Source organism: Dromiciops gliroides, chromosome 6 (genome assembly GCF_019393635.1).
Source record: "Dromiciops gliroides isolate mDroGli1 chromosome 6, mDroGli1.pri, whole genome shotgun sequence".
NCBI lineage: Eukaryota > Metazoa > Chordata > Mammalia > Microbiotheria > Microbiotheriidae > Dromiciops > Dromiciops gliroides.
Genome location: NC_057866.1, coordinates 102,771,362 through 102,785,519, shown reverse-complemented (window position 1 = coordinate 102,785,519; position 14,158 = coordinate 102,771,362). Strand labels below are relative to the sequence as shown.

General features: G+C 41.4%; 1 protein-coding gene across 1 annotated transcript in view; it reads left to right on the top strand.

The window, feature by feature from the left end:
- Positions 1–14,158, top strand: part of PDE6B (phosphodiesterase 6B) — an 86,135-nt gene that overhangs the window by 61,613 nt on the left and 10,364 nt on the right. Inside the window, exons 18-19 of the mRNA XM_043971234.1 lie at positions 11,423–11,486; positions 12,124–12,198. Coding sequence (XP_043827169.1) covers positions 11,423–11,486; positions 12,124–12,198 — 139 coding nt within the window. The remainder of the gene's footprint in view (positions 1–11,422; positions 11,487–12,123; positions 12,199–14,158) is intronic.

Below are 14,158 nucleotides of genomic sequence, written 5' to 3'. Positions count from 1 at the left end.
CTGTTTCCCCACAGAGAAAGTTATTAGGCCAGTAAGTTATCATCTGCTACAGGCAGTGCCCAGCCTGCTTCTTGTCCTTGTCTCCCAGTCTGCCCCAATCAGTATCTACTTTGATCATCTCTGTCCATTGCTATCTCCTCAGTCAGAGAACTGAAGAGTTGGAAAGGATTCAGAGTAACTTCCATGTCATCCCCAAATTTCAGTGCCTTAAAAGCATCAGCAGCGGGGCAGCTAGGTGGCGCAGTGGATAGAGCACCGGCCCTGGAGTCAGGAGTACCTGAGTTCAAATCCGGCCTCAGACACTTAACACTTACTAGCTGTGTGACCCTGGGCAAGTCACTTAACCCCAATTGCCTCACTAAAAAAAAAAAAAGTATCAGCAGGGAAGCTGAAAGCTGTGAGCTGAGCAAATATAGGACCAAATTGTGCTTTTAATATAGAGCTCAAACTTGAATTAAGTTTGACTAGCTTAAAACTGCACTGAGATGTAGGGCCTATCTTATATGGGTTGTTTTTCTTTTCCCTAGCTTCACTGAATGCTGGGGCTACCTTTAGTTTCTTTCCCATCAAAAAAGGGAGGTAAGAGAAGGGAGAAGGTCAGTTTTCTGGAATTAATTGAGTCTGTTATGATTTGGCTTCTCTGAGACAGCCTGGGCTACGATTCTGATTGGTCACCTGCATGAGCATCTGGCCCCCATCAACCTTAATGGGTGGTTTGAGAACACCTTAGACCCCACTTCTCCTTCTTCATTGATGGAAGGCCTGGCACTGATTATTTACAGTCTCTGGGAACAGCTGAATGTACTAGAGGGAGTTATTGAATAGGGAATGTCATAGCAATGTTGATGCGTGTTACTATAGCCACTACATTCACCCCCACCCCCAGCCCTGGACTGCAGCCCTACCCCTACTTGAGCTTGATATTGTATTACCACTCATCTTGAAGGGGCATCAAGACTGAGCAGTGACACTCTAAGTCAAAACCAACTAGCATTTATGACCTGGACCTTAGTGAAATAATAGGCATGGGAGTGGGGAGGGGAGCTTTAAGATGCCACTATCAACTGAGCAATTGCCCTGATGTAAGAGGATGGTCCAATGATGGGAAATGAGGATGTATTTCCAGGTGGGTTCTTAGCAGTATTCAGATACCCCTTGTTGAAAACCTGATGCAGTGACCATAATGTCAAATGGGGCAACAATCTTTAGTTGTCTATATCTCTGTATTTTGGCATTTATAATCATATATACACAAGCAATTCTTGGGTGAGAGGAGAAAGTATTGATGGAGATATTTAGGAAAAAGATGAATGAAGACTTAAAAGCTCTCCTATCAAGATACCTCATTCTTTAACTATTTTTTTGGTGGGGCAATGAGGGTTAAGCAACTTGCCCAGGGTCATACAACTAGTGAGTGTCAAGTGTCTGAGGCCGAATTTGAACTCGGATCCTCCTAAATCCAGGGCCAGTGCTTTATCCACTGTGCCACCTAGCTGCCACTAAGATATTTCATTCTTTTTCTTTGTTTTTAGTGAGGCAATTGGGGTTAAGTGACTTGCCCAGGGTCACACAGCTAGTAAGTGTGTGTTAAGCGTCTGAGATCAGATTTGAACTCAGATCCTCCTGAATTCAGGGCCAGTGCTTTATCCACTGTGCCACCTAACTACCCCTAAGATATTTCATTCTTATAGCCTTCTTAGAAAAGAGGAAAGGGTGGATTTAGGTGTGGGATCATATGAAAGGAGCAGTAATAAAGCCAAGAGGCAGCTGCGAATAAGCAGAGATCCATGCCACCCAGTCTGAAGGAGCACCAGAGGCATCATGGTTTCCATTATGATTTCCCACAACTGCTATCTTGACTGGGTAGGCAAGATCCTCCAATGCAGGAATTTTTCATTAAACCCTAACTCAGAAAATGACACCAGCTGGGCATGAGGTAGGAATGTCTGATCTAAGATGAGGTAAACCACCAAGAAGTAGGAGAAGAGAGGGAGAAGAAAGGGAGAAGAGAGGGAAGAGAGAAGGAGAAGAGAAGACAGCTCTTCTCTTATGATTACTCTTGGGACTAATGTGATATGGGGTCCCCACCTAAGGCAGAAGAGGAGAGCCCAAGTGCTGCTTAAATCAGGGGCTTCAGCTAACTATAGGTGCTATACCTGAGTTAGGAAATAAGGAGTACTGGTCCTTTGACACAGGGTCATACTTTAAAGTGTGATAATAATGGAAAGTTACCATCTGGGAGTGGGTCTGGTGACATGACAGATTGAAGGTCAAAAAGCAGACACAAATGGCTCTGGGGAGGGTTGGGGTTAGTAGACATGTCTGTAGCTGTAGCTGAAATCAGATAATATAACCCACAGTCACATAGAAGACAGGCTCCTTCTATAGGTTCCCTAAGTAAGAACTATGTGTACAGGCCCTGGATACACCTTCTTTAACTATGGTTAATCCCCTCAAATGGAAGATAGAAGCTTTTCCCATTGAGTACCAGGCATTTACCCAGAGATAATCAGTTGTTGCCACATAGGTAGAGGAACTTTGTTAATGAGAAACTACTGCAGTTGAGTGACATGATGAAGGAGATGATTAAGAAATAGTAAAGTAGTGACAGACTGTTGTCATTGTTGTTTGTCCTTCATCCTCAAAGAGGACCATGACAGATGCCATGACTTGCAATGAATTGGATTTAAATGAGGAAGGGCTGTGCAAAGTCACCAGCCTCACTCTGTCCTCTGGAGCCATCTGGGTCCAGTGGCAAGATCTATTATCAGAACAACTGGAGATGGCCCCAGATGAGTGATAGATTACAGGATTGATTGGAAGACAGAGAAACTGGAGGTAGTGTAGTAAGTCAAGTGTGAAATAAGATCCTGGATGAAAAATTGGGATGGAGTGAATGAAAATGCAGATGTGAATTGAAGAGATGCTTGAAAGTAAGAAGTAATAGGATCTTTGATGATTCTGTGGATATAAGGAAGGAATATGAAAGAAGAGTCCAGGATAACCAAGAGTCTTCAGCCTGATTATCTTATATAGTAGAGACATCAAAGTTGGCAACAGAAGTTGTTTTGATAGGGGAGGATGATCTTGAAGAACACAGTGACTTGAGGTATCCAAGGGATATATCTATGGAGTAGCTGACAATATGGACCTAGAGGGCATGATGCAGGAGGATGAAGATGATGAGAACACTGATAATTTTCATTAATATAGCACTTTAAGGTTTGGAAAGTATTCTTCACAACAACACTACAAGCTTTCAGTTGTTTCAATAGTGTTCAGCTCTCCGTGATCCCCTTTGGGATTTTCTTAGCAAAGACACTGGAGTTTTTGCCATTTCTTTCTCCAACTTATTTTACAGATGAGGAAACTGAGGCAAACAGTGTTAAGTCTAGGGTCACACAGCTAGTAAGTGACTAGGGTCAGATTTGAATTTTGGAAGATGAATCTTCCTGACCTCAGGCTTGACACACTATCTACTTCACCACCTTTATCCAACTGCCTTCCACCCTGCCCCCAACCCTATGAGCTGGGTAGGCTATTATTATCCACATTTTAAACATGAAGAAACTACAGCTCTGAGAGGTCATATCCATGATAATATAACTAGTAAGTGTTTAAGGCAGGATTTGGACATAGGTCTCCTGAATCCAGGGCCAGCACACTTTCCACCACATCATGCTGCATCTAAAGATAAACATTCTGATGAGGTGAGAGTTGAAGCTTGGGTTTAACCACTTGCTAGAGATGTTTAGAAGAAATACCTATACTGAAATGGGTCAGGATTCTATGATAATTTGGTTATGATTGTCATATAAACCTCCACCACGGATTATCCCTCATCATTAACAAATTTATTCAGTTAATGACTGAGAGACTCAGTTTCTGTAGGAATATATCTAAGAAAATATCTTCCCCGCTCCTAACAGAGGCATCTCTTTTTCTTCTAATTGTTCCCCCAAAGGGAAGCAAGCTAGACCCCTTAATTCAGTACCAAAGTCTGGAAGAAATTATCGACCATAAATGCTGCCCCATCCCCTTCCTCTGATTTTAGTTATTTTGGCTAGGGTTCAAGGGCTGTGGAACTGTACTAATTGAGACCTGAGGGGGTCTCTAACCTCCTTAGAACTTGAACATGAGCTAAATGGAAAGCAGCCTTTTGGGCACAGCTCATGCACTATGAATGCTTGGTTATGCCCTTTGAATTAGCCAATATACTTGCAACTTGCATTGTTTGATTAATGAAGTGTTGGCCGATCTTCTAAATAGTATGCCCCTTAAACCAAACTCTAATTTTCTTCCAATGAAAGAAAGAACATATGCCACAGATGTTCTATCATGATTTATGTTGTAAGCCCAAGAAATGCAGCATCCATTAGAGTCAAGTAATCTTCCTAGAGCTTGTGTTTGCTTCAGAAGAGCTAGGAATAGACCCATGAAGAGGAGAGGCCAAACAGGAATGAGGTTCTGACAAAGGGTTTAAGATATGGTGATATTTCTTTAGAGACCATGAACTTCTACTGCTAATTAATGTCTGAATATTCAGGTCTGTTGAACCCTGACATGCTTTTTGAAAGAAAAGTATGTCATGAATATGGTTCAATGAAGAAGGACCTTCTGAAAATTGAAGAGAGTTTTCATGGCAGTAACCATATCCCAGCTGTCTATTTTTTTAAATAGAGAAAGATATCTTTGGATTTGTTATTAGAGTCAACCTTACTTAAGACCTATTAGAAAGGAGAAACAGGTCAGAAGCTGAGGATGTACACCTCCTAGTTATATGTTTTTCTTGCCAATTGATTTTGGCAGGGGTGAATTACACTGGGATGTTGGGAGTCCCAACTGCCCTGAAGACATGGCATTGCTCCTTGGAGGAATCATCATAGGCTTAACAACATATCTGAGACCCACCAAATGCCATCCTGGAAGAACATGGCACCCCAAAGGAGAATCTGGGCCATGTAGTAAGCACTGCTTTGAACATATGAGAAGGAAATGCAACAGGGAGACTAACAGAGTCCAAAGGCTCTGATGTAAGACTGTGCCTGGCTATAACATAAAAACCTCCTTTAGTAGAGTCTTTCTGGACCTTGGGCAATATATTTCAAGCCTTTTGGCACAATTCTGTGACTGAATTCAATAACATATGAACTTGTATTATCACTAACCTGGAAAATCCACCTATGAACCTTTGATATTTCATACATCAAGCTGATGTGTTTCCCTAAATCCCAATGTCAACATCAGAACTCTCATTCAAGTTGGGTTTAGAAAGAAAATAGGAGTAGCAGGAGATCTTGGTCTGTCAACAGAAGCAGGTATAGTGGTATTATTTAATCAAATCCAATATTCCTTCTGTTCCTCCCTCTGTCATCCTCACCTAATACTTTTCACCTTCCTTTCCCTCTTGTTCAAAAAATCCCATCATAAGAGTCCTCCTTAATATACAGTGTCCCAAAAATCTTAGTGCAGTTCTAAGCTACTAGACCTTAAAAATTGCATTGACTTTTGGGATATCCTTTAGAATGATACTACACTGCTATAAAAAGTTGTTCCTGGGGCAGCTAGGTGGTACAGTGGATAAAGCACCGGCCCTGGAGTCAGGAGGACCTGAGTTCAAATCCGACCTCAGACACTTGACACTTATTAGCTGTGTGACCCTGGGCAAGTCACAACCCTCATTGCCCTGCAAAAACAAACAAACAAAAAGTTGTTCCTTTTTAATAAGGTATTTTTTCCAAAGTTATGTTCCAGTTATGAGTCACATCTGTTCTTGTTCAGTCATTCAATCATGTCTGACTCTTCATGCCTGGCCCTTCTACCTTCCACTATCTCCCAAAGCCTGTCCAAGTTCATGTTTGTTTTTTATGACACTATCTACTTCATCTCACCCTCTGCCGTCCCCTTTTCCTCTTGCCTTTAACCTTTCCCAACATCCGGGTATTTTCCAGTGAGTCCTGTCTTTTCATTATGTCACCTAAGTATTGAAGCTTTAGCTTCAGTATTAGTACTTCCAAAGAAGAGCTTGAATTACTTTCTTTACATATTGACTGATTTGATCTCCTTGCTGTCTAAGGGACTTTCAAAAGTCTCCTCCAACACCACAATTTGAAAGCATCAATTCTGTGGTGTTCAGCTTTCAACTCTCATAGCTGTCCATTACTTCTGGGGGAACCACAGCTTTGACTATAAAAAACTTTGTCAACAAGGTGATGTTTCAGCTTTTTAGTCTGCTGTCCAGATTTGCCATAGGTTTCCTTCCAAGGAGCAAGGATCTTTTAATTTCATGGCTGCAGTGGCCATCTGCGGTGATCTTTGAGCCCAAGAATATAAAATCTAACACTGCTTCCCTTCTCCCTCTATTTGCCAGGAAGTGATGGGACCAGTTGCCAAGATCTTAGTTTTTTTATGTTGTTTCAATCCAGCTTTTATTTCACCCTTATCAAGAGGCTTCTTAATTCTTTTTCAATCTCTGCCATCAGAATGGTATCATTATGCATATCCGAGATTGTTGATATTTCTCCTGGCAACTTTAATTCTGGCTTTCAATCCATCCAGCCTGGTACAGATGATATCAAGGAAGTGATCCTCCCCCAATGTATTATGCCCTGGTCAGACCACATATGGAGTATTGTGTTCAGTTCTGTGCATTACATTTTATGAAGGACATAAGCTAAACAACATCTGAAGGAAGGTGACCTCAGGGTAGTAAGGTGACTTGATACAATAATAATAATTATTATTAATAATATTAATAGCTAATATTTATATAACACTAAGCACCATACTAAGTGGTTTTTTTGCACTTATCCCATTTGACCCTCACAACAATGCTACCAGGTAAGTACTAATATTATCTCCATTTTACAGATGAGAAAACTGAGGCAAACAGAGGTGAAGTGACTTACCCAGGGTCACACAGCCAGTAAGTCTCTAAGACCAGATTTGAACTCAGGTTTTCCTGATTTCAGACCTGGTGCTCTATCAGCTGTATCACCTAGCTACCCCCATGACACTGGAGCATCCATTAAAGGGGCCAGAGATATTTAATCTAAAGAAGAGCAGTTTTAAGAGGAGTAGTTGAAGATGTTGAGGCCAAATATGTGGAGAGTTAATTGGGTGGCTCGCCGTAATATTGGGGTTCAGAAAATAATGAGGGACCTCTATGTCCAAAACTTCCTCCCTTCCGAACTGCCTTTTTAGTTATTTCCCCCAGGCCAATAAGAAAGGAGCTTAACAGCCTCTTTTCCACAAACAAGTCAGGTTTTATTAATGGGAATAAAATACACAGCAAAGGTGAAATTAATAAAGTCAAGGACCAGGGAATAGAGAAAAAGAAAAATGGATAATCCCCCTAACTCGAACAAAAGCCTATACAATCTCCAAACTCACTTCCAGCTCAGCTAATTCAAAGAGCATGGCTGCTCGTTTTAGTAACTCACCACCTGGGGTCCATAGTTTCAATGGGAAACAGCTATGCAGCCAGGGCCCACCAGACAAACTGCCAGGAAAAACTTCTCTCTCATCTTCTCCCGGCAGCTCACAGATTGTAAAGAGACTGAGCTCCCCTCAGCGAGCATTTACTCTCCCTCCCCCAAAAGAGAGGTCCTTCAAACTGCTTGTGGAGAGTGGTTTCTCTGCTGACATCAGCAGCATACGTCACTCAGGGCAGGCCAGGTGTGGCCCATCTCCAATCAGTCTGCCAAATTCCATTATTTTACCACAGAGGGAAATTAGACATGGCCCCAGAAGGCGGTATGAGAAACATTCTGCAGATGTCACAAGGCAGGAGATTTCAACTTGATGTAAGGAGCTATTTCTGAACATTCATAGCTGTCCAAAAGCGCAATGTACTATTTCAGGAGATTTGTTGTGACTTCCCCAACCCTGCAGGTCTTCAGTGGAGGCTGAATAACCCCTCTTCAGAGATGTAACAGGGATGGATGCCTGTGCAATGACCTCTGAACCCCCTTTCAGCTCAGACATTCTGGAATTCTCTAATACCAAGAGGCAGAAATAGCCTTCTTTCATTAGGTCCTCTGGGTCACATTCTTTAATCCCCAAACTCCATGCTATAGGGTTCATAGGATTAGCAGCCAGAAGGGAGCTCAGCAAGTATCTAGTCGAAGCCATACATGAAAGTAATGCCCATCATGAGATATTCAACACATGGTGCTTGAGTCTAGCCTCAGCCTGAAGGCCTCCAAGAAGGTCCTCTGGGGGCAGCCCATTCCATTTTCTGACAGATCCAATTGTTAGGAAGCTTTTCCTTCTATTTAGCCTAAATTTGCCCTTTTACATCTTCCACTCAATACCCATGCTTCTGTCCTCTGGGGCAAACCAAACAAGTCTAATCCCCCTTCATGATAGCTCTTTAAATACTTTGAGAGAGCTGTCATCTCTAACTCCCTCCTCCCCCTAGCTTACAGGCCCAGTTCTTTCTTTCCTTCTTTCTTTCCTTCTTTCTTTCTTTCTTTCTTTCTTTCTTTCTTTCTTTTTTTTTTTTTTTTGGTGAGGCAATTAGGGTTAAGTGACTTGCCCAGGGTCGCACAGGTAGTAAGTTTGAGGCTGGATTTGAACTCAGGTCCTCCTGACTCCAGGGCTGGTGCTCTATCCACTGCGCCACCTAGCTGCCCCCCGGTCCATTTCTTTCAACCAATTCTCATGTGACATGGGCTCAAGGCCCCTCCTCTGGATGTTCTTTTACTATGAATGTCCTTTTTTAAAAATATATTTTATTTTCCCCTAATTACATGTAAAAACAATTTTTAACATTCATTAATTTTTTTTACTTTTAAATTCTCTCCTTCCCTTGCCCCTCATTTGAGAAGGCAAGCAATTAATACAGGTTATACATGTGCAGTCATGTAAAATATATTTCCATGTTAGTCATGCTGTGAAAGAAAATACAAAAAAAACCCAAAAAAATAAAGTAAAGAAAAAAGGGCATTTCAATCTGCATTCAGATCTATCAGTTCTTTCTCTGGAGATGGATTTCACTTTTTCATCATAAATCCTTCCTGGATTTATGGAGCCCCATGAAGCCCCGAACTGAATATAATATTACAGATAAGGTCTGATGAGGGCAGAATACAATTCCTGGAAGTTATGCCTCTAGCTGCCACATCCCACTTCCAACAATCATATTGGGTTTATGATACATTTGAACCTCCCAGATCTTTTTCAGAATAACCCCTGTTTCACCATGTTTCTCCCATCTTATGCTTGTATAATTGATGGGGGGAGGTTGTACCTAAGACTTTATATTGATCCTTAGTGAATTCCACCTTATTAGATTCATCCCAGTGCTCTAGTCTATTAAGACCCTTTTGGATCCTAACTCTGCCATTGCATGTCCTGGCTATCTGTGGACAACAGCTTTGTGCCATCTGAAACTTTGATAATAGGCTTCTGAAACTATGATTATTATTACTCCTCCTCTTTGGGAGTCTCTCAACTCAGATTCTTCTTTCTATATCCCATCTGCTACTGTTCATGTGGTCTGTGGCTTGATGGAAAAAATATGAGCCAATTTTTCCCTCTCCCTCTATTTTCAGTTCAAAACCCTCTTGATCACAATCATTCCGGTCAGGATCTGCCCTGCTTCTCTGGTCAGTTGGTCTTATTCCTAATTGATGCCTCCTCTGTCAGTGTCTTCCTTAGGCAATGTCCATTGGTCTTATCCCTAATAGATGCTCCTTTTATAGGGATTTCTCAATCTTTAATGTCTTCGTGTGTCTTTCAAACGCATGCACACTCACTTGTCCAGGGCTTTATGTGACTGCTCAAGGAGGAGAGAGAGATTCACTCAGAGACACTCTCTTACAATAAAGAGGTGTGCACAGATAATGAAATGTCGAAATGAAATGAAATTTTCAAGATAAGAACATGGAGACCCAAAGGATCATCTAGAAAAGCAATGGTGACCACAAAGGTTCAACGTGGTTTTATCATGCCAGTGAATGAGTTGAGTGTGGTCATGCCACACTAAATATATTCCCTTTGGGGAGGAAAGTTATTAGACTGGTAGAACAGGGGAATGTTATAAATAGAGTTAACCTTCTTAGCGAAGCATTTTGACATAGTTACTCATGTTTTTGTTCTGGAAAGGATTGAATGACCAGATCCAATGAGTAACCATTAGCCATCAACTTAGAAGGAAGTTTCCAGCAGAGTGTTCTCAGAAGCAGTGCTTGACACTTTTCTGTTAAATATTTTTTCACTGACTTGGATAATGGCAAAGATAGTATGCTTATCAAATTCACAGATGACACACAGCTGAGAGGAATAGCTAACACACTGGATGACAGCATCAGGCTCTTTCCCTGCTCTCCCCAACCCAAAATCTTAACACAATCTAATTCTAGACAGGCTTTGATCAAATGAAATATAGTATTTATTCCACCTAGTGACTCTCCTAGGACTTTCTCTCCTTCCTTTTCACATCCCTTCTTCCCTCTGTGGCCTCTGGAAGAAATAGAAAATGTCCTTGTTATTCTTTACTCTCCTCAGTTCTTTCTGCCACATGTGGCAGGGACATAGCAGGAGTACCTCTATATTCATACCCCCTTCCTGGGACATATGTGTGTAGGACAAGTAGATGGCCTAATGGGCAGCAGAACAGAAAAGAAACAAGCATTTATTAAGCACTTATTACATACCAGATACTATGCTGAAGACTTCAAAAATTAGTTCATTTGATTCTCACAACAACCCTGGGAAGTAGGTGCTCTTATTATCCCCATTTTATAGTTGAGGAAATGGAGGTAGACAAAAGTGACTTGCCCAGCTAGTAAATAAATGTCTGAGGCTGGATTTGAACTCAGATCTTCTGGAACTCCAGGCCCAGTATTCTATCTATTGTACCACCTAGCTGCCTCTAGTGCCTCACAGTACAATAGGAAGGGCAGCCAAGAGATGTGGATTCAAATCCTAGTTCTACCACAAACTAAATGGGTTACATTGGACAAGTACTTTCACTTATCAGGGTCTCAAATTTCTCATCTATAAAAGGAGAAGGTTGGATCAGATTCCTCCACATTCTGGCATCTTGTGGCTATGATCTTCTGGGAGAAGTGAGAGGCAGCCTGGGAACAGAGAGGCTAAACAATGATAGAGAGAAATCTTGAACACAGAATCAGGATAGGCCCTTCCTAAGGGTTGAATCAAATTGAAGTGGGAGTGGGAGTGAAAATTGAATGATGGGTTGAGAGGGTGAGTGATGGATTCAGCTGAATACCAAATGAAAAGTGGGGACAGGAGTGATTGGTACCTTCTCCAAGGGGACATTGGGAATTTGCTTGCAAATGGTTCTTGTTCCTTATTGGGCTCATGTTTTCTTATGGGTGGGACATGGGCAGAGTGTGAGAAGATCTAGGCATTACTAGGTGTAGATTCTGACATTGTTCTTGCTGTCTTATAGGGCAATGATGATGACTGCATGTGACTTGTCTGCCATCACCAAGCCTTGGGAAGTCCAGAGTAAGGTCAGAACCTGATGCCTTATTCTTTGGAGTTTTAAGCATTACATAAAAATGTTCAAAGTAACAGTATCCTGAACACCACCTCCCCCCACCCCACCCCCAATATTCAAATGACCACTATACTTCAAGATTCCCTTAAAAGAGGAAATTTGAATAGATGGTGGTGTTAGATGGTGGCAGTGACTCTACCTTCTGAATTAATTATATATAACATACATATAGAGAGAGTCACTGTCCTAAGTTTGTTTCAATACCACCATATACCCAAATTTATATATGTTTGTGTATGTATTATATATATATATATATATATATATATATATATATATATATATATATATATATATATATATATATATATATATATATATATATATATATATATATAGTATGTATGTGTGTATATTTTCCAGTGCAAGAACTAGTGCTATCACAGGGGACTCATGCTTGTTTGAACATCATGCCCAACATTAACTGAGACCTAACTCAGTTCTGTAAGTCAGGGGAAAGAGTTTCCAGGGCAGAAGAGATCAGTGGTCAAGAGCAGAGAAAGTTGCCCAGGCTTAAGGAAAGCTTACAATGATTCCAGATGAATATGTCAAATCTGTCAAGATTAAACTCTCTTCCCTGTGGTGCACAGGTAGCACTGCTGGTGGCTGCTGAGTTCTGGGAACAGGGTGACTTGGAAAGAACAGTGCTTGACCAGCAGCCAATTGTAAGTATTTTATCTGTATTCCATACACCCAGAGTAAAGAAACAGAAATTTAAACTTGAAAAAGACCCAGCCAACCTTCCTATGGATCCCCTGAGGTCCATTCAGGATAATTTTTACTGCTAGCATCCAAATCCCAGTTATTCATCTTTGTTTCAGTTATGTTAAATGATAGGGCTAATCCATAAAGCCATTTTGTTCTGTTTTATTTCATTCTTATGTATCGAGTACCCACTTTGTACACAGTCTTACCCTGTGCTGTCTCCTGACTCGGGGACTTGGGGAGGTGGATAAGGATAAAATGCCCTGTTCTAAGGGAGCTCAGAATATAAGGGGAAACAGAGGAGTCAACTCGGGCCAAATCCTGAGGGAGGTCACAATTTGAGAGAGAAGGAGGGCAGACCAAAGAAATTAAGTGTCTTGCCAAGACACACAAAGATACTCAGCATTAAGACTGGAATTTGAATCTCTCCTGATGCCAAGTTCAAGACTCCTTCCATTACACTAGGCTGCCTTTCTAAACACATAATACTGCACAGGACTCCAGTGAAGTTATGATTGGACAAGTAGGGAGATCAGCATTGATCACATCACAGCAGATCTAAGGCTATAATAAAACTCACAGTAGGAACAACAGGTTCAGCAGTCAAGGAGCAGTACTACAAAAGGGATCAAGGAGCAGAGTAGGCATAGCCAGCAAGACAAGTTAAAAGTCTGGCATCTAAAACCACAAGCCAAGAAGAACTGATCAGAGGAAAGGTACCGACTGGGTCAGAACCATGGACAGCTCCATGGGCCCTAGAATCATTTTTTTGATTCTCATCTGCCATCTAGTGCCAACTGTACACCACCCCCTCAAAAAAAACAAATCCCTACTATAACATACCCAATAAGACGTTATCCCAACCTCTGCCTAAAGACCTGTAAGGAGGGAGAAACCACCAGCTCTCTCAATTGCACAATTCTACTTTTGAGGTCCTCAGAGTGGTCTTTGAAGCATAGATAATAGGCTTTCAGAGGTAGAAGGGGCCTTTGGCATCATCTGGTCCAACTTCCCATTTTCCAGAGGAGCAAACTGATATCCAGAGAAGTTAAGTAACCTGCAGGTTGTCACATAGGTAAGAAGTAGCCAAGCTAGGGCTTGAAACCCAGGTCATGTAAACTGCCAATCCAAGACTCTTTCCACTATAGCAGTGCTAGTGCCTGGGGTTAATAGAAAACTTTTATGATAATGTTGTCATTGCTGCTGTTTTGGATTTGTGATTTCATTGCTGTGAGGAACTCATGGTATGGAAATTTCTTCCACTGACACAGATCAGAAAGTGCTCAGTAACTTGCACTCTGGGTGAGTCTCCAAGGACGTTGAGAGATTAAATGACTTGCCTGTGGTTCCTGAGATAGTTTGTGTCAGAGGCACTATTTAATCCCATTCTTCCCAACTCCAAAATCAGCCCTTTAATTAGCATGCCAAGTCTGGGATGGGAAAAGGTGGTTAACATTTAAATGGTGCTTCAAGGTTACAAAGTGTCCGCCTAATTAGGCAGATAGTACCTGCTCCCAGCCTTCAAAAAACTTAAAATCTAGCAGAGGGATGAAACACAAATACAGAAAATCATAATGTATAATATTAGATAAGGGCATTAGGGAGGTACAAAACAAGGCACCATGTGACTTCTGATGAAGGTAGTTACCACCAAGTGGGGGTTGGGGGAGAAGAGTAGTGATGCAAGATAAATATAAGATAAATTAAATAGAACAGAACAGAATGACCTACAGACTAGTCCTGCCATCTAATACCCTTGAAACAAGACTGAATAATGGGGACTTGAATATTGTCAGCAAACTGATGCCCTCTAGGACAATGCCAGAAAAGAAAATTGCAGGCCACTTTCCCTTGCAAACATAGATGGAAAAAAAAAAATAGGTAGACTGCTAGCAGACAGAACACAATAGCACATTCTAA